General features: G+C 39.7%; 1 protein-coding gene and 1 pseudogene across 6 annotated transcripts in view; one reads left to right on the top strand and one right to left on the bottom strand.

Annotated features, from left to right (window-relative positions):
* The window catches only part of Pir (pirin), a 110,020-nt gene that overhangs the window by 30,018 nt on the left and 59,204 nt on the right, over positions 1-20,798 (bottom strand). For all 6 annotated transcript variants that reach the window (XM_045140687.1, XM_045140686.1, XM_045140685.1 and 3 more), the window contains one exon: positions 16,436-16,520. In XM_045140687.1, the coding sequence (XP_044996622.1) occupies positions 16,436-16,520 (85 nt within the window). The remainder of the gene's footprint in view (positions 1-16,435; positions 16,521-20,798) is intronic.
* Positions 5,253-5,671, top strand: LOC105944988 (annotated as a pseudogene).

Raw genomic sequence — 20,798 nt, 5'->3', positions numbered from 1 at the left:
CAGAAAGTTCATGGCAAGATGACAGGCCTCATTTGTTTGGTAGTCAATAATATGGTGACAAAATAAACAAAAGCAATGAACAAGACAAAATATGCTCTAAGGATGTGGTTATGATCATAAATGGGTTGAAATGCAGGACTAACACAAAAAAGAAAGTTGTAACTGATAAAACTGAACATAAATGGAATTGTGTTAAAACAATCTGAAGGATGACCAAACAAATATACTTGGGTGGATACCAGAGGATCTTTTTTCATCCTCCATACATTTTTGTTCTCATTTTGTTTTGATTTTGCTAAGATAAATTTAAGCCCTATGGAAGCAATGTTATCGACTCATAGTTTAAGACATTTCCTTTGGTCTCCCAAACTCAATCTACCATCATTTCTTAAATGTCTATTATGAGCACACATGGTAGGTGCAAACACAAACATGAATAAGGCCCAGCCAAGGGTGTTCAAGCTGCACAGTGTTTGAGCAGGAGGACTATAGAGGCTGAAAACACAAGCAGACAATTTACAGCCCATTCCATAAATCTTGTCCAGATAAGTTGGCTCCATTAGGACACTTATTTCTCTTTCCTCAGGTTGATGTTGGCGTCTTTCCCATTCCCCTCTTGACTGATTTATAATTATATTCTACAACTCAATTCATTTCTTCTCTCTTCTTTTATTGGTTTTTAACATTTTCACATGTATATATTAAATTTTGATCATATGTGCCCCAGATTGCTCTCCCTCTAGCCTCCCATATGGCAACCTTTACCTGCCATTAGCTCATTAGGGAGGGCAGAAGCCTCCCCAAACACTCCCCTACCTATACCATAATGATGTCTGGCTCTATCATGTGTAGGTCTTGTACCGGTAACCACATCTGGTCACCAGATCATCATGTCTGGTCACCAGAGTTCCATAGCATTTCTTCCCATCCTATCACACCTTCTGTGACCTGGAGGGGATGATGTATATGTCCCCTTTCAGAGTGAGCACTCATTGTTCACTTACTGTCAGCAGTTGACCCGTTATTTCAGCATTGATCACATGTCACTGCCAAAAATATAAAAAACAAACCGGGCATGGTGGCCCACGCCTTTAACCCCATCACTCGGGAGGCAGAAGTAGGAGGCTCGCCATGAGTGTGAGGTCACCCTGAGACTTCGTAGTGAATTCCAGATCAGCCTGGGCTAGAGCAAGACCCTACCTTGAAAAAACAAAACAAAACAAAAAATATAAAACTAAAAAGCTTTTCTGATCAGTCTGTTCAGGGCTGAGAGCAAAACTTGGAAATATTTAGGTGGAAAAATAACAACACATCCTTTTACTCAGATTGTCTCTCCTTTTTAAAAAGGTTCACCACTGGGCTGGAGAGATGGCTTAGCAGTTAAGCGCTTGCCTGTGAAGCCTAAGGACCCCGGTTCAAGGCTCGGTTCCCCAGGTCCCAGGTTAGCCAGATGCACAAGGGGGCGCACGCGCCTGGAGTTCGTTTGCAGAGGCTGGAAGCCCTGGCGTGCCCATTCTCTCTCTCTCCCTCTATCTGTCTTTCTCTCTGTGTCTGTCACTCTCAAATAAATAAATAAAAATTAAAAAAAATGTTCACCACTGAAAATCATTGAAACCTCTTTCTCTAAGGACAAATGGGTTTTTTTCTTATTATAAAAAAGCAACACATGATTTTAAATATACAAAAGCTGAAATATTTAAACTGTAAATCTGCAATGGTCATGCCTACTCTCATATAAATTGTGAGCAATTTGGTATTTGTGCTTTGGGAGCTTTTTCCTTTTATGTGCTAAATATCATGTACTTAAAAACTAGACAAATTCAATGTTGTGTTTAAATACCTTTGCATAACAAAACAAAGCAGTAACTCATCCTTGGGAAAGACTGCATAGCATTCCATTGGGATGATAATTTATCACTCTTGCAACCCAATCTCTTATTCATAGTTTCTAGGTACTAAAAAGGCAGTCATTTCTTCACTTGACAAGGCCTTGAAGCTCTCAATTTTTCAATGGGGTTTTAATTGGGATCATTTTAATGGTCCTAATATCATTCCTGCCTCTGCCTCCTTCACTTCCTACTTGACTCCAAACAAGTATCTAATCCACATCTAGCAATTGCTTAGGTCTGTTTTCTTTCCTTTCCAGATCCTGTTAGAAGGACCAAACATTTGCTTAAAGGAACATCTAAGTCAGTTTCTAAAATGCATTCACCTGCTCTTCCTCCTTGTTAAAGGACTCCATTAGGATATGGAATGTCTTTGCCAGGTAAAACACACACAGAGCATTAGAAATAATGCGATAGGGACAGGGGAACAATCTCCTTTTTATCCTGTTTAGCATGATGTCTACCTATACTTGCTACACTTAGCATTGCTTTGTAAGGCTGCCAAAAAGAAAAGGAAATGACAAATTTTCTAGTGTGAATTTGTAGTGTATGTTAAAATCATTTCCCTGCTAAACAGAAGATTGTATCAACCAAGGGCTTGCCTGTAAGATTTTCAGTCCCTTCCTCCCTCCCTCTCTCCTTCCTTCCTTCCTTCCTTTCTTTCTTCCTTTCTTCTTTCCTTCCTTCCTTCAACTCTCTTCCTACTTTTATGTCCCCCTCCAGGAATTGATGCTATCCTCAAACTGCTGATGCTCTATAGAAGTCACCTACCCCTATATTTTCCTTTCTTACACAAATATTATTGCCAAGCTACTGTCTTTTTGCAGCTGGGAATCTATTCCCTTCCCTTGGGCAATAACAAATAAAATGAGTTGGGATGAAGAGCATGTTTTCTTCTGGTCCCCTAAAATGGTTAAGTCAGCAACACATAGAAGTGAGATCTCCTTTAGCCAAACACACAGCAAATGTACAACGTTGCTTGAATAGTTCTGTGGCACTTGTTATTTTTAGGGAAGTTCCTAATTGTTCAAAACATTCCTAGTGAGAGATTTCCTTAGCCTACATCCCTTGGCTTAATCCAGATCATTATTTGCTCCTCTTAATTTAGTGTTCATTATTCGAGTGAATTTACAATGACCCCTTATGCACAAGCATGGAGAAAAAGTATAAGAACATGATGTGGTGACACAAAATTCCTAATATTAGACAGTTTGGTGAGGAAAGAAGAGAGGGCAATGGGACTAAGAAGAGAATGTACCTTTCCCCAAAATCCAATTGCAAAGCATCAAAGCCACCCTGGTTTCTAAGAGCCTGGATCAGAAGTCTCCACATTCAACTACTTCAAGCAACTCCCTCAACATGGATGTAATGCCTAGCCTCCTAGGACAGGAGACATACTGTTGAGTTATCTCCTGCTCCTCCTTCATCATATTGAATGATTTTTCAACTTGGTTTCACAATAATTTCAGACATATGGAAATGATGTAAAAATACCACAGAGCCAGGCATGGTGGCACATGTCTTTAATCCAAGCATTTAAGAGGCAGAGATAGGAGGGTTGCTGAGAGTTTGAGGCCACCCTAAGATGACATAGTGAATTCCAGGTCAGCCTGAGCTAGATTAAGACCCTATCTCGAAAAAAAAAAAAAAAAAAAAAAAAGAAGAAGAAGAAGAAAAGAAAGAAAGTATTACAGGGAATTACTGTACAGCATCTGCCCAGATTCCCCCAAAGCCAGCTATTATCACACATGTTTTGTCATTCTTCTGCTGTAAATAGGTAGTTCCACTTTTTGAAATATCTCAGGATAACTTTCGGGCATGATACTACTTGCTGTGAAATAATTTTCTGTATTTCCTAAAAACAGGATATTTCCTTACAAAATCATCATGCTCTTCTAAACCTTTTAATGGCTCTCTGTTCACTCAGTATAAGGTCAACCCCTTGACCCTGACAGACAGACTCCTGTCTGGTCTTACATCATTTCCCCAATCATCTGGAGGTTCTGTTGCTCCAAACAAACCAATGAAATAACTACAGACAGCCATAAAACACACAGTTACAGGCAGAAAGGGAAGATTTGATTTTCTCCAGTAGCATAGCCACTGGTAAGTTGCATGTCTCTGCTAAATAGTCTGCTCGTGCTCTAGCAAGCAAATCTAATTAAACTGAGTGGATCACAAAGAAAGACATCAAAGTGGAAGTAGTTGGGGGAAAAAAGGAAAGGTTTTAGCGGGAGTTAGAAGGATTCAAGAGAAGGTAATTGGGGAAAATATGATTAAAGACATTATATACGAGTATAAGACTAAAAAATCATAAAATTTAAGAAGTGGAATTGGGGGCTGGGGAAATGGCTCAGTGGGTGCAAGCATGAGAACCTGAGTTCAATCCCTGGAACCGAAGTAAAAAAGCTGGGCATGGCCACGCCAGCCTTAAAAGGGGAAGAAATAGGAGGATTGCTGGTCAGTGTTCTAACTGAAAAATTGTAAGATCCATATTCAATGAGAGACCCTGTCTCAGAAATAAGACAGAGTGATAGTGGAGGGCACCTGACACTCCTCTGGCCTTCACACAAATGTGCATCCATGCACAGGCATCTGCACATATATGTGCATACACTCCACACATACCACATATATTATATACTGCATATACCACATGCTCTCACATGTGTGTGTATACACATATAAAAAGAAGAAGAAAGAGTGGTGTAAAAATCAGCACAACACCTATGGGGAGACCAAAGACCATACTCTAAACTTACTTAAGTCATTTTCCTGGTTTGTAATATAAGGAAAGAACACAGGGCTACAAAGATGATCAGTAGCACTGTATGTCTATATATAAACATATATACATGTGTGTATATAGAAGCTGAGGTAGGAAGATCACTGTGAATTGAAAGCCACCCTGGGGCTACAGAGTATGTTCCAGATCAGCCTGGACTAGACAAAGACCCTGCCTTGAAAGAAAAAGACAAAAAATGATAACTGTGTAGTAATACATATGTTAAATAACTAGATTTAGTTTTTAAAAATTATATATATATTTTATTTTTTTAATTTATTTTTTATTTATTTATTTGAGAATGACAGGCAGAGAGAGAAAGAGACAAAGAGAGAGAGAGAGGACAGTGGGCGCGCCAGGGCCTCCAGCCACTGCTAACAAACTCCAGATGCATGCGCCAACTTGTACATCTGGCTAACGTGGGTCCTGGGGAATCGAGCCTTGAACCAGGGTCCTTAGGCATCACAGGCAAGCACTTAACCGCCAAGTCATCTCTCCAGCCTTAAAAATTATATATTTGTCCTTTTTCTCTGACATCTTAGTGAAACCGCAGTGGTCGCCACGGCTCTTCAAGCTTCGCCATGCCGCCCAAGGACGACAAGAAGAAAGATGCCAGAAAGTTGGCTAAGAAAGACAAAGACCCAGTCAACAAGTCTGGGGTCAAAGCCAAAAAGAAGAAGTGGTCCAAAGGCAAAGTTTGGGACAAGCTCAACAACCTAGCCCTGTTTGACAAAGCTACTTACGACAAACTCTGTAAAGAAGTTCCCAGCTATAAGCTTATTACCCCTGCTGTGGTCTCTGAGAGACTGAAGATCTGTGGTTCCCTGGCCAGGGCAGCCAGCCCTTCAGGAGCTCCGTAGTTATAGGACTTATCAAACTGATTTCAAAGCACAGAGCTCAAGTGATTTACACCATTAATACCAAGGGTGGAGATGCCCCGGCTGCTGGTGAAGATGCATGGACAGGTTCAACACAACTGACTGTACATTTGGAAAAATAAAATTTGATTAAGTCAAACAAATTATATATTTGAAATTTATTTGTTTATTTGCAAGGAGAGAGAGAGAATGAGAATGGGCATGCCAGGGCCTCATGCCACTGTAAATGAACTCCAGACACATGTGCCACTTCGTGTATCTGGCTTTACATGGGTACTAGGGAATCAAACCCTGGCCATCAAGTTTTGCAAGGAAGCACCTTAATCACTGAGCCATTTCTCCAGCCCCAACATTATATATAGTTTAAAACACTGTGTTGGACATTATAAGTACATACAATTTTGTTGGTCAATTAACAATAATGTTGAAAAGTGGGGCTGGGGATATAGCTCAGTGGTAAAGTGTTGGCCTAGCATGTGCAAGGCTCTGGTTCCAACCCCACCAATTAAAGTAATAATAATAATTTTAACAGGAAAGCAAACTTACATAGAGTAAATACATCAACATGAAAGGCAAAAATAACAAAATATAGAGAATATTTCCATGGCCTTGGTTTAAAGAATGATTATTTAAGAAGCCACAAAAGCACTAATCATTAAAGAAATGATTTATATACTCAATGGATTTGTATTTATTAAAATATAATAGTACAAAGAAGTGCAAGACATAAGGGAGGAGATATTTGCAACACAGATAATTGACAATTAGTAGCATTCAAATTTTATAAGACTTTCTACAAGTCAATATAAAAAAGGTAGACATGTCACCTGAACGAAAATGACATGAAACTTCTTGATGGATAATTTTGTATTGTACCCCTGGTTCACATTCACCACTGCTCTGAACCCTAATTGATTTATATCCATAGCTTAAATGCATATTGAAAGCATCAGAGAAACTGTGATCAAATATTCTTTTTAAAAATTTATATACATATATATTTATTTTTTAAGCAGAGTGAGATAGAGAGAAGAGATACAGACAGAGAGAACTGGTGTGCCAGGGCCTATAACCACTGAAAACTAACTCCAGAAGAGATAGTGGAGCAGTCTAGGCACTTGCTTGTGAAGCCTAAGGACCCAGGTTCAATTTCTCAATACCCATGTAAGCCAGATGCACAAGGTGGCACATTTGTCTTGAGTTCATTTGCAATGACTAGAGGCCTTGGTGTGCCAGTTCTCTCTCTGCCTCTTTCTCTCTTGCTCTCTCTCTCTCTTTCTCAAATAAATAAATAAAATATATTTTTTTTAATTTTTAAAAAGAGAAATCAGGGAGAGAACAAAGGATACATGTACTAGGAAAGCACAAAGAAGGCCATGGTTGGGGGAGGGCACTAGGGGCAACATAGGAAAATGAAACTTAATTCTTTGAATGCTATTATGAATGAATTAATTAAATAAATAAATCACAATTAACTAGGGATGTGACTTAGTGACAGACCACTTGCCTAGCATGAACCATGCCCTGATTTGATCCTCAGCATAGAAAAAATATCACACATGAGAAGGGGGAAAAAATCACTAGTAACTTTTGACTATATGAAAAATATGTTACACCTGAAACCAAAATTGAATTATGATCACCTTGAAGATGACCCTATGACTTCTGCCTTCTGGCATTATCACACTAACAAATCCTGTCTCTCTGAGCATGAGCTACGCCTAGCAACTTGTCCGTAATCAGTAGAATACAGCAAAAGTAACAGAAAGTCACTTCTGAAACTGCTCATCCTCACCTGCTCTCTCACGTGTGTGCTCTGATAAAGTCAGCAGCCATGTTGTGAGCTAATCTGTAGAGAGGCCCATGTGGCAAGCGACCGAGACCAGAGTCCAGCCAATGAATCCTGCCAACATTCACATGGGAACATGGGCTTGGAAGCACCTCTTTCCCAGTGAGGCTGAGCATGACTGTGGCCTTGGCTGACACCATGATTACAGCCTTGTAATCATGCCCTGAGCCAGAGGACTCAGAATCAGTGTGCAATAACACATGCCAACTTAAAGCATTCGGTTTTAGAGTGATCTGTTGTATAGCCATATAGCCAACTAATACAGTAAGATGTATCCAAGAATATCCTAATGTGATTTTACCAAGTAGCTATTGTAGGCAAGGTTTTTAAAAATTTACCTTTTTTTTTTTTTTTTTTTTTTTTGGTTTTTCAAGGTAGGGTCTCACTCTGGCTCAGGCTGACCTGGAATTCACTATGTAGTCTCAGGGTGGCCTCGAACTCACGGTGATCCTCCTACCTCTGCCTCCCGAGTGCTGGGATTAAAAGTGTGTGCCACCAAAATTTGCCTTTTAAATGCAATGAGAAAGACATGACTGGCTGCTTTCCCAATCCTCCACCTCTAAGATAAACAAAGAAATCACAATATATTAATGATATTTCAGAATCCATAGTGCTTTCATATTGCCATTGTAATAGGCAGTCACATCACTTTGCTTCTATTACCATGCCTCCAGACTTGTCTTGCCTGTCCCCCTCTTTCAAGAGTCATACCAGTTCTTTTGATGACAGTGTGCTCATGTGGATTATCCAGGCTAATTGCTCAGTACTGGTCAGTCTCAACTACTGCAGCAAAATACCTGAAACAATCAGCTAAAAAAGAGAAAAGTTATCCAGGCATGGTGGTGCACATCTTTAATCCCAACACTCGGGAGGCAGAGGTAGGAGGTATTGCCATGAGTTCAAGGCCAACCTGAGACTACACTGTGAATTCCAGGTCAGCCTGGGCTAGAGTGAGACCTTACCTCGAAAAAACCAAAAGAGAGAGAGAGAGGAGAGAAAAGTTGATTGTGATTCGGGGCTTTAGAGACCTCAGTATGGGTCCAATTGGCCAAGCTTTTGGGGGTGCAGAGCAGTGGTACTTCACAGCAAGAGTGTGTGGCAGAGGAGGCAGAAAGCAAAAACAAAGGAAAGAGGAGGAAGTTCCAGGTCTCCAAAGACCTAAGTGTCCTAAGTGCCTTCTATTAGGGCCAACCTCATAAAGTAAGATATGAACCATAGCATCTTCCAGCCAAGTCACATCTGGAAAATCACTCTATGTGTATGGAAGGGGATACACATGTGTGTGGGAAGCACATGCATGTGTGTAGTGACCAGAGGTTGATGGGTACCTTTTTCAATCACTCTTCACCTTACTTTTTGAGACAGGGTCTTTCACTGATCCCTAATCTCACTGATTGGGTAGACTAGCTGTGGTGGTTGGATTTAGGTGTCCCCCATAAACTTAACTGTTCTGAATGCTAGGTTCCCAGCTGATAGAGATTTAGGAACTAACGTCTCCTGGAGGGAGAGCACTGTTGGGGGCGGGCTTATAGGTATTATAGCCAGTTTCCCCTTGACAGTGTTTTGCATACTCTCCTGTTGCTGTTGTCTACCTTATATTGGTCAGGCGGTTATGTCCACCCTTTGCTCATGCCATCGTTTCCCCCTGCCATCATGGAGTTTCCCCTCAAGTCTGTAAGTCAAAATAAACCCTTTTCTTTCCCCAAAATCTGCTCGTGGTCAGGTGATTTCTGCCAGCGATGCAAACCTGACTGCAACACTAGCTAACATAAAAGCACCAGGATCTTCCTATCCTCACTTTTACAGTGCTGTGATTAAAAGTATATGCTGGGCTGGAGGGATGACTTAGCACTTAAGACGTTTGCCTGCAAAGCCAAAGGACCTAGGTTTGATTCCCCAGGACCCACATTAGCCAGATGCACAAGGGAGCGCATGTGTCTGGAGTTTGTCTGCAGTGGCTGGAGGCCCTTGTGTGCCCATTTCTTGTCTCTCTCTCTCCCTCTTTCTCTGTCACATAAATAAAAATAAAATATTTTTAAAAATATGCATGCTGCTATGCTCAACATTTTACTTGGGTGAGGGAAATCTGAACTCAAGTCATCATGATTGCATGAGAAGTGCTTTACCCACAGTGATATCTTCCCAGTCCTACTCCCCTTTATGAGGCAGGGCCTCATATTCCCCAGGCTGGCCTCTAACTCACTATGTATCAAGGGTGGCCTTGAATTCCTGATACTCTTGCCTCTATCTCCTAAGTGCTGGAATTATTGGTATGTACCATCATATATGGCTGTTTTTGTCTTGGTTTGTTTTAAACAGGGTCTCATGTAGCCCTGGTTGGCCTCAACCTCCCCATGTAACCAAGGACATCTTTAAATGTCTGCTCCTGCCTCCAAGCATTTGGGAGGCAAGGGTAGGAATTTGAGGCCAGCCTATGGCTACAGGGTGAGTTCCAGGTCAGCCTGGGCTTAAGTGATACCCTACCTTGGGGAAAAAAATGTTTACAAGGTAAGGGAAGGAAAGAGTTCACAAAAATCAATTTTTTTGATATCATAACAGTTCTCTGTCTTTAACATTCCAAATCATGCTTTTAAGTACCCAGAAGCAAAGATGAAGTGAAATATAATAGAAAAAAATAAACAGAGGGCAAAATTTTTATGCAGCCAATCAGAAGACAAAATGGACATGAAGATTAGAAGGCATATGTTTCTTGGGAGAAAAATGACATTCTTTTAGATATGCACATGTATGTCCTTCACAATGAATGATAACAGTGCTATCTGTACATCAGTTTACAGTGAGAAAAAAATCAGATGCCTTGCAAGATGGAAAAGTCAGTGTGAAAAAAGAAACTCCCCTCATTCCTATTTTAGCCAAGACCTAATATGAAAAATGTGTGGTCACTGTGCAAGGAATCTGGTACTGTCAGAAACTGGACAAATTGGATTCTTTGTAAGTGATGCATCATCCAGCTCAATGCCTGATATCAACTGTCTTCCAAATCACCACTGCATGAAACATGTGTTTTCTCAGAGATTAGCACAACCCAATGGAAACGTGCTGAGCCCAGAGTAAAATAGAAGAGATGGTAAAAATTGATTCAGATACTATTTATGGGAAGGAATTCAGATAAAACCTAGCATGATTCATGAAGAATGTGTCCAGGCTCCATTAACTGGGTTTCTCTTGGGACATAAGCTTTTTCATGGTATCAGAGGTGGGATGGTAGCAGTGTGTGCTTCTATTTCTATCCAATTAGTCTGGTAATGATACAACCAAGTCAACATTAAATTGAAAAGCTTATGGCAAAAGCCAAAGATAACCCAGACATCCATGCCAACTCCCTTTACCATGAATAATAATACAATCAGGATATTATAGGGACCCAGCCAATGGTCCAGATATTGCAAGGAATATTTGATGTAATAAAGCATCCAAATAAAATGAATTTAGACTGTCCTTGGAATTTCTGATAAAATTCAACCTAGAAAAGTGGTTAAAAAAAAGAGGGAAGTGGTGATCTCAATTTAAGTAACTTCATAATAAACTTTAAGCTGAATATGTTTACACCTAGTATGTGTGATCACAGACAGTCAAGCCTATTGAATCTGCAAATAATTGGTGCGTTATTGCATTTCAATTAACTATATTCAGGCACTGAGCAGAAAAGCTTTGCCTCTGTCATCTAATTCAACGTGTGTGTGCACATGCGCATGTGTGTTTGTGTGTGTGTGCGTGCGTGCACATGCACACATATGTATGTATGTATGTATGTATGTATGTATGTATGTATGTATGTATGTAACAGACAGTGGGAAAGGAAAGAGAGAGAGACAAACTAAGACAAGAGAGCTCACTATAACTGGAAGTTATGTCTTGGAACTGACCATTTTTCACTTCTCCTAGATGGGCTCATAACAGACTTGCTTGAGGTGATTTTCCATAGACTCAGCACTAATCATATGCCTCTAAACTACTTGCTTCGTCTTCCAAAAATGTTTTAGAAAACAAATCTCACGTTTAAAATTCATATTGAAACAAGAAAATAGCAGTGCAACAGTATAAATGGGCACATACACATTCTCCCATGAGGCACTATAGGATGAAGGCTAAAAGCAGAAGAAAATTACTCCTTCCTGCTGATGACGTCAGAAAGAAACTGAACTCTCATACACTGCTGACAGAAGCTGTGACCACTTCTATGGATTGCAATGTAACAATTTTGTTTACAATTAAGCATGCATTATTCTTATATTTTACCCTCTGTAAACCTTTGCCATCAACTGAATTCCCATATGTGAAGACTGATACAAGGGGGTTCACTGAAAATTAGTTTGCAGAACATAAATATTGGGTACAAAGTGAATGTCCACTGCTAGAAAGCACCTACCTCAATCATAAGTCCATGATAGAATGCCACTGTTCAAAGGAGCCACATGAGAAGACTGGGAAAATGTTCCATGAGATATCATTTAGTCAAAAATACAAAACAGGGCTGACGAGATGGCTTAGTGGTTAAAGTGCTTGCTTATGAAGCCTAAAGTTCCAGATTTGATTCTCTATTACCCATGTAAAGCCAGATGCACAAAGTGGTGCATGCATCTGGAGTTCATTTTCAGTGGCTGGAGGCCCTGGCACACCTATTCTATTTCTCTCTGACTCTTTTCTCTTTCTCAAATAAATAAATACAAATAAATACTAAAAAAAAAAAACAACCCAGAAAACACATTTACAATGTGATTGCATCTTAGTAAAACACTAAACAACCCTACATGTCCATATATCTGCGTGCAGAAATGTGAGTGTATAAATCTTTATTGTGGAGGAAAAAAGTATAGCAAGATTTAACTCCAAGACAGATATGAGCTATATCTGGATCTGATGTAAAAACACCACACCATATAGGCATAAATTAAATTAACTTATCTATTTTCTTCTGTACTTAAAAGTAGGTATATTGAAACATAAAATGATGAACAAAATATTTGGTCCAAAATTGATGCTTAATTTTGTGAGTATAATTTGTTGTGTTTTATTCTACGTGTGCCAGGGATGGAACTGACCTATGCATGCTAGGTAAACACACTATTCCTAAGTTACCCCTCCAGCCCTAACCACTTCTTTTAATAATGTGTTTATTTTTATTTTTACATGAGTTATAGTCTTATATCCCTTCTCCCCCACCCCAATTTCCCTGAGGGCCCTCCTCAGTGGGGTTATTGGTCTTCACTGTGTGGTAACAAGGGCCTCAGTCTGTCTCTAGTGGGAGTATTGTGCCTCAAGGAGACTTCTACACACTCTGTGGATCTGACGATCTTCTTGTCCCCTTTTCCACAACAATCCCTGAGCCTTGGCAGGTCTGTCAGCAGTTTGATTTAGTGTTGAGTTCTCTGTAGTCTCTGCATTTCTGCTTTGATCTTAACCCTTTGATCCTAAACACTTTAAGTTTTCCACACATGTATATAATGTGCATTGAGCATATTTCCCCCATACTCCCCTACTCTTCCTTTATGCCCTGCCCTCTCCCATTTGTCAACAAAGGGTTAATATCTAGAATATACAAAGAACTAAAAAACTGTAGAATAAATTAAACAACTCAAACAAAAAAAAATAGGCCACTAAAATAAACAGTTCACAAGAAATAAAATACAAATGGCCAATAAACATAAGGAAAAATGTTCAACTACTCTAGTCATCATAGCAATGCAAATCCATATGATCTGCATCTATCTGAAAAAGAGAAGCAAATTCTCTAACATAGAGTAAAGTTAGCACCAGATAACTGGCATACACCTCCCTTTTTTAGAGAGAGAATGTAATATGTGTAGACCCTCTTGTAGCCCAAGATTGGTGGGAGCTTGGTAATGGAGAGCAGGCTCATTGTTGGATATGATTCTGACTTGTTTTCCAGCTATGGGTTCCTTTCCACTGAGTAGATCAGTTAGCCAAATTAAGAGCAGTTAGTTTCCCACCATGTGCATCACTATTGCACTTGTGTGAGCATCATCATGTCAGGTTGTTTGCTGCAGAGTAGCTTAGACCATGAGTTGCCTGTACAGATATTGGTCATGTTCCCACAGTCGCTCATGTAGCACCTTCTGGCATTAGACATGCTAACTGTCTGAGGATTGACTCTCTTCCAACTTCCAGCCATGTCACTCCATGTTATGTGCCAACAACATATAGTGTCTTCAGCAATAAGGTCTTACCACTAACCTTTGGTGGGTAATCAAGTGCTCTGACATAAATCTGTCATCTTTTGGTAAACCCTGTAGGTCTCTGATCAAGAGCTCATTGTGGGTGACAGCCACATGCTAGTACTGGGAGTTACAGGTCAGTGCCCAAGGATCAAAAGAAGAAAAAGACAAGTAATATAAAAGAGATAGGGAGAAGAGAGAAAGGGAGAGGGAAAAAAAAAAACTGAAACAGAAGGAGATTAAGTTCAGTCTTCATCGTACCCTCTCCAGGGCCTTGTGAATCTGGTGTTCCTCTAAGGGCCTGGTGAGAATTCAACCATTTGCTCTCTCATTTAAGATGTAGAATTTTATGGTACCATTGCTGTTTGGGTCCAGTTTTGTGTACCCCCTTCCCCTTTTTTACCCTCCCCACCCAGGAAAGAACCACCCCATCATACCTCAAAAGGGCCCCAGAAGAAACTAAGAATAATTGGGGAAACAAGCAAGAGTGCTGTTTTCTTGGTGAACCTGGTACCAGCACAAGGGTGAAGGAGATCAACACAGAGAAAAATCAACTCCTACCAAATCAGACATCCAGAGACACAGAGGCTACCAAGACCTCATCACTGAAACAGACCCAAAATGAACCCAACATGGCTCAGGGAAATTTGCAGAAGAGGGGGCAGAAAGAATGTCAGAGCCACGCGTTGTGTCATGATACACAGAGACATTTCTTCCTACCCATAACTGATGGCTGACCCCACAATTCATGACCCATATTCCATAACAAGGAGGGTACCTGCTGAGGGAGGAGTACATGGAAGAGGCTAACAATGATACCAACTTGACTATATACACTGAGTACAAAACTAATAAAAAGAAAAGAAATGCAAATCCAAGCTTCTACATTGAGATGCTACCTCACTCCAGTCAGAATGGCAATCATTGAAAAAGAAACAAAACCAGGCATGGAGGCTCACACCTTTCATGCCAGCACTCAGGAGATTTAGGTAGAAGAATCACTATGAGTTCAAAGCTAGATTGGATTACAGTGAGTAACAGGTCAGACTGGGCTACAGTAAGAGCCCATGTAATTTTTTTTTTTTTTAAATACTAAACCTGAAAATACTGGCACTGAAAGAGAAATAGCTAGAAATGCTATTTCAGTGAATTAGATGTCCTCATAAAGTCATTTTATTCTAAAATGAAATATTTTTGTAATTTTTCTAACCCTTTATATTTCCAATATTCTAGTGTATTAATACTTTGATTATCTATATAATTGCATGTTTGATCAGTTAAGGTCATTTTCCAGAACTCTGGATACCTCTTTGTTAAAGTCCTAGAAATGTGTACACTCTATTTTGTTTGTTTGTTTGTTTGTTTGTTTTTTGAGGTAGGGTCTCACTCTTGCTCAGGCTGACCTGGAATTCACTGTGTAGACTCAGGGTAGCCTCAAACTCTCAGTGATTCTCCTACCTCTGCCTCCAGAGTGCTGGGATTAAAGGTGTGCGCCACCACGCCCGGCTTACACTCTAATTTTTTAATTCCCCAAATCTAACATACTCTTAAGTCTCTCTGTTCATCCACCAAGGCCTAGAGTCAACTGCACTTTATTGGCAGTACTTTGGTATCTCCTTCAGTTGGTCTTCATTTGTTGGGGGGGGGGGTGGCAAGAAGCCCTAATTACATCTTTATTTAGTATCTTGTTCCAAAACTCACCGAGAGCCAGGTGTGGTGGTGCACACCTTTAATCCCAGCATTCTGGAGGCAGAGGTAGGAGGATCACTGTGACTTCAAGGCTAGCCTGGGACTACAGAACGACTTCCAGGTCAGGCTAAACTAAAAGTGAGACACTACCTCAAAAAAAAAAAAAAAAAAAAAAAGAGCTGGACGTGGTGGCTCACATCTTTAATCCCAGCACTCAGAAGGCAGAGGTAGAAGGATCACCATGAGTTTGAAGCCACCCTGAGACTACATAGTGAATTCCAGGTCAGCCTGGACTAGAGGGAAACCCTACCTCAACAAAACAAAAAACAAAAGGAAGGAAGGAAGGATGCTGGCAAAGATGAGGACAAAAGGGAACCCTTTTACACTAGTGGTAGGAATGTAAACGTAAACTAATCCAGCCACTATTGGAGTCAGACTGAAGGTTTCTCAAAAAACTAAAAATAGAAAAAAAAAAACTAAACTAAAAACTAAAAACAGATCTTCCATATGACCCAGGTATACTACTACTGGGTATTTACCTAAAGGACTCCAAGCCAACATACCATAAAGATACTCTGTACCAGTGTTTACTATAGCACTATTCATAGTAGCTAAATTATGGACCCAACCTAGGTGTACAACAACAGGGGAATGGCTAATGGATATGTGGTATATATGCCTAACCATGTTTTAGATGATAACTGGCCTTAAATATTGGGTTTTCTAATTTTTTCTAGTTATTCTTCAGATTCAAATGTCAACTCAAAGATTAACCTTCTGTAACCATACCCAAGTCAAGGAAAACCTGTATGTCCATCAGCTTTTAAGTAACCAGTAAATAGGTGGAGAAAGTCAGAAGATATTTTAATTTTACTTTCCGTACATCATCTGTTACATTTTGATGTAGACTTGAGCAAGTTCCTATTTCCCTGTGCCTGAGTGTCTACTCCCATAAATTGATCTGTGTGGCCTATCCTATGAATTCTATGAATTCTTCATTTTTTTTTTAACTTGAAAGGATCCAGAAGTATTTTCTAATTTACATATAGTTAAATATAAAGTAAATTTCTGAGGAACTAGCCCTTAGGGTTGTTTGTTGGTTTTTAGCTTTTCTTCCTGGCATGACTATCAAGCATCAGAACCCATCATACCTTTAGGGATAGGCTGAGAATGCTTTGCTCCTTGGTCCAATTTGAAGTCCAAATACAGGGTTGGTGTGCGAGTGTAAACCTTGGACTGAAAACAAACAAACAAAAAAAATACCATCAGAATTGTCTAAGGATAAAATTGTTTTGCTTCTATAATAAGCCTGGGCCCACTATAGTTTATAATTCTTCCTACCTTTACAGTAGGGTTGATGGCTAATTTCAGGATGACATCTCTCTCCTTTAAGCCATTATGACCCAATGTTAATTTTTTTCCTGGCAAATATCCTCTCAAACTTCATCCCTTTTAGTATTACAGTTGCTATGGCAGGTCACCTCATATCTCACATAAACATGCTTATTCCGAAGGACTAAATAAAACCATTTCCATTTTGAACTGTACATATTATCTTTTCTCATTTGCAAAAACAAAGGTGGTCTGCCATTGTTAGGTTGCAAAAGCTTCAACTGCAAACATGAGAAAAGAAACTTATGCAGGATTTTCCAGAGTAAGCAGTGCTTTTGATTCCATCCACAGTTAAGCAGAATTTGAAATTCAGTATGATGCCATCCACCATCCTGAGTCACAGGCACAGGCCAAAATCCAAGAGATTAACATTGTTGCTATAAACTTTATGATGTCTCTTTGTTTATCACAAAGCCTCAGTGACTCTATTCTACTTATTTTTCTTTACTTAAAATTGGCTGTGAAGGGCTGGAGAGATGACTTAGCAGTTAAGGCACTTGCCTGGAAGCCTAAGGACCCATGTTTGACTCTCCAGGTCCCATGTAAGCCAGATTGACAAGGCAATGTAAGCACACAAGGTCACACATACGCAGAAGGTGGCACATGTGTCTGAAGTTCGATTGCAGTGGCTGGAGACCCTGGAGTGCCAATTCTCTTCCTCCCACCATAAATAATTAATTACAAATAAAATGACCATGAAAATAAAAAATCATGTAACTCTGATCCTGGCAGAAATGCATAGTAACTGGAATTTTCATACACTGTGCTGGGACTATACCTTATTGTGATCATGTAGGAAAACCCCATGCCAGTAAGTAGTTCAGATGCATATATGCCTAACCTTTGGCCCATCAATCCAACTCCTAAGTATATACCCAAGAGAAATGTTCACCTTAATACAAATACAGAGACTTAATAGGGTCACTGTTGACAGTAGTCCCAAACTAGAAATATCAACACTGGGGCTGTTAGCAACAAACATGTAACAATAGAAAGGATAAATGAGTTCTTATACAGTTAAACAGTAGAGAAGTAGTAATAGTAGGTAAACCCAATGACAAGTAATAACTCAGAAGAATCACACAGCATACAATGAGCAAATGAAGGCAGACTCCTTTTCTATAGATGTTAGAACAAGGCCAAATTAACTTATGGTGTCAGAAGCCAGAAAAGTGGCTGCCTATAGAAGGTTAATAAATAGGATGTATTTTTCAAAAAAGAGGAGTTTCAAAAAACAAGAGGATTCCTGGGAAAGTGATAACATTCTCTTTCTTGGTCTGTTTGTTTCATGGGTATGTTTACTTGGTGAAAATTCTGAGATGTAACCTTGATTTTTGTATGTTTCTGTGATTATTACATGTTAATTAAAACCTTATATTCAAAACACACATTATAAAATAGACAAACAAAGAGTATCCATAGCCCAGAATTATTTAGTATAATTATAAGGTCATAATTTTACACAGAATAATAATATAATTTCACATGAATATTAACATTTCTACTATTTTCATCACTGAATCCCCAGAGTCAAACGACAGTGTCTGTCACATAACTAGTATACAATAAATATTTATTGTTGTTTTACAATGGAAAATCTTGTGTGTAATCATACATTCATTGCAACTATATAGAAGATACTCATTAATATCTTTACCTACTTGTAACAAACTGCCTGTCTTTGAGGCAGATGAATTTGGTATGGTCAAAGACTGTATTTGTGCATGAAATTAGAGGTATACATAATATTGACTATCAAAATATCCTTTTCTTTCTTATGAATGTCCCCAATGGAAGTGTTAGGCATTAAGCTGGTCTGGTAGGTGGTTTTACATGGTGTAGAAGGTCAAAGTGTATTCAAACAGCTTCAAAGACTGGAAAAGCAAATCCCCCTGTGCATACATAAATGAAACCAGAAAAGATCTGTGGCATCAAGTGCAACCTGAAGCCAACGATTTATAATCAATTTGAAGATCTTGAAGTATCCATGAAACAAGGGCAGCACACCAGTGACACAGGATCTGAGTGGCTAGGATCAGTAGGTGTGTAAGGCACCATTTGGAGAGAGACTTTGTTCATCTGATGAAGCCTTCTAATATTACCTCTTAAAAGATTAAGGGTGAGCTTTGCATAGTATCAGATGACTCCTCTGCTTAGTCAAAGTTGAGCTGTTTAAAAGGATCCTCCTGGTTTGGCTTAAGTATCTTTCCCAAGCCCTGCCTTGGTGATAAATGCAGTAGCCCTGCCTTCAGTAAAGTGATGAATTGCAATGGCATTCTTGAATGAAATTTCACTAGCATACTCACAGACTGTGGCCATCTTAAGCTAGAAGGCAGGAGCATTTGATGTCAGTATTGCTATTTCCTGGTGACTAGCAAATCACTCATCTTCCTTCAATGTTCTGTTCATTCATCTGCAAACCTTGTGTGGAGGCTGTTGATATTTAAGTCTATTTTGAACCTGATGTTCTCAGTCAGAAAATTAATGTTTTCCTCCACACTCTTTTTTTTTTTTTTTTTTTTTTTTTTTTTTGGTTTTTCAAGGTAGGGTTTCACTCTGGTCCAGGCTGACCTGGAATTAACTCTGTCATCTTAGGGTGGCCTTGAACTCATGGCGATCTTCCTACCTCTGCCTCCCGAGTGCTGGGATTAAAGGCGTGTGCCACCACGCCCAGCTCACACTCTATTTTTTAAATATTTTATTTGTTTATTGGCAAGGAGAGAAAAGTAAGAAGGGAGGGAGAGAAGGAGAAACACACACACACAGAGAATGGGTACACCAGGCCCTCCTGCCCCTGCAAATAAACTCCAAATGCATGCACCACTTTGCCCCTGGCTTTATGTGGGTACTGGAGAATTAAATCCAGGCCATCCAGATTTCAAGCAAGCACCTTTAACAACTGAACTATTTCTCCAGCCCCACACTCTAATTTTTAAATCTACCTTCTGATTTTAGAGACTGGGGCTACAGTGAAGGGAGAATGTGTCTCGGGTAGAGGGCAATTAGAGCTGTGGGGAGCTAGTGGGGAGCCACCAGATAACTCGCTCTCTTCTTGTTCTCAACTTTAATCATCAGTCTTGCTCTCCTGGCTTGCTCTCCCCTGCCTCTCTCTCTCTTCCTGTCTCTATTTTTCTTCTTTCTTCCTGCCTCAACATAATCCATGTTAGCAGAAAAGCAAGTAAAAATAGTAATGAGAGCTGGGGAGATTCCTCCATGGAATGCTCCACAATCATGAGGACCTGAGGCCAAATCTTTAGCACCCACATAAATGCAAGCTGAGTGAGGCCAGCCTGCCTGTAATCTCACCTCTGAGAAAGCAGAGGCAGGGATTCCCCAGGGCAAACTGGCAAACTAGACTAGCCAAATCGGGAAGCTCTGGACTCATGTGAGAGACCCTGTTTCAATAAATAAGGTAGACAGCTATTGAGGAAGATAACTGATGTTAGCCTCTGGCCTATACACACACATGTGCACATGAACACACATGTGTCCACATGTATACACACATGCACATGCAACACACACACAGAGTGATGTTCCTAAGATACAACTATATGGAGACATTCACACATTTACACACAAACTCACAGAGCATTTCATACCCACTTTATGGGCTCGTTTGATAAACCTGAACCAAAAACAATAGGAGGCTTTATAAAGCCACAGATATATCCTATTATCTTACAGTGTGAAGAGAGATAAAGGGACAGTTTTAATTTATTTTGGAATTGCTTTTGGAAAATACAAAAGAGAATTCTTACTCTACTCTCCCCACTATATTAAAAATTGAGCTGGGTGTGGTGGCACACGCCTTTAATCCCAGCACTTGTGAGGAAGAGGTAGGCTTGCTGTGAGTTTGAGGCCACCCTGAGACTCCGTAGTGAATTCCAGGTCAGCCTGGGCTAGAATGAAACCTTACCTTGAAAAACTAAACAAACAAACAAAAAAAAAATAGATCAGGGATTTCAGTATGACATAGTGTGAACAACCAAAGACCTATCACCAAAAACTAAATGTATATGCCATTATGCTTTAGTTAGTCTATGAAAACAGAACTCAGTTGGAAGCTGCTCCCATAAGCATGTAGTTTCATTTAAGGATACATATATACTAATTATTTTG

Source organism: Jaculus jaculus, chromosome X (genome assembly GCF_020740685.1).
Source record: "Jaculus jaculus isolate mJacJac1 chromosome X, mJacJac1.mat.Y.cur, whole genome shotgun sequence".
In the NCBI taxonomy this organism is placed as follows: domain Eukaryota; kingdom Metazoa; phylum Chordata; class Mammalia; order Rodentia; family Dipodidae; genus Jaculus; species Jaculus jaculus.
The sequence above is the reverse complement of the archived record's forward strand: the minus strand, read 5'-3'. Positions and strand labels throughout refer to the sequence as shown.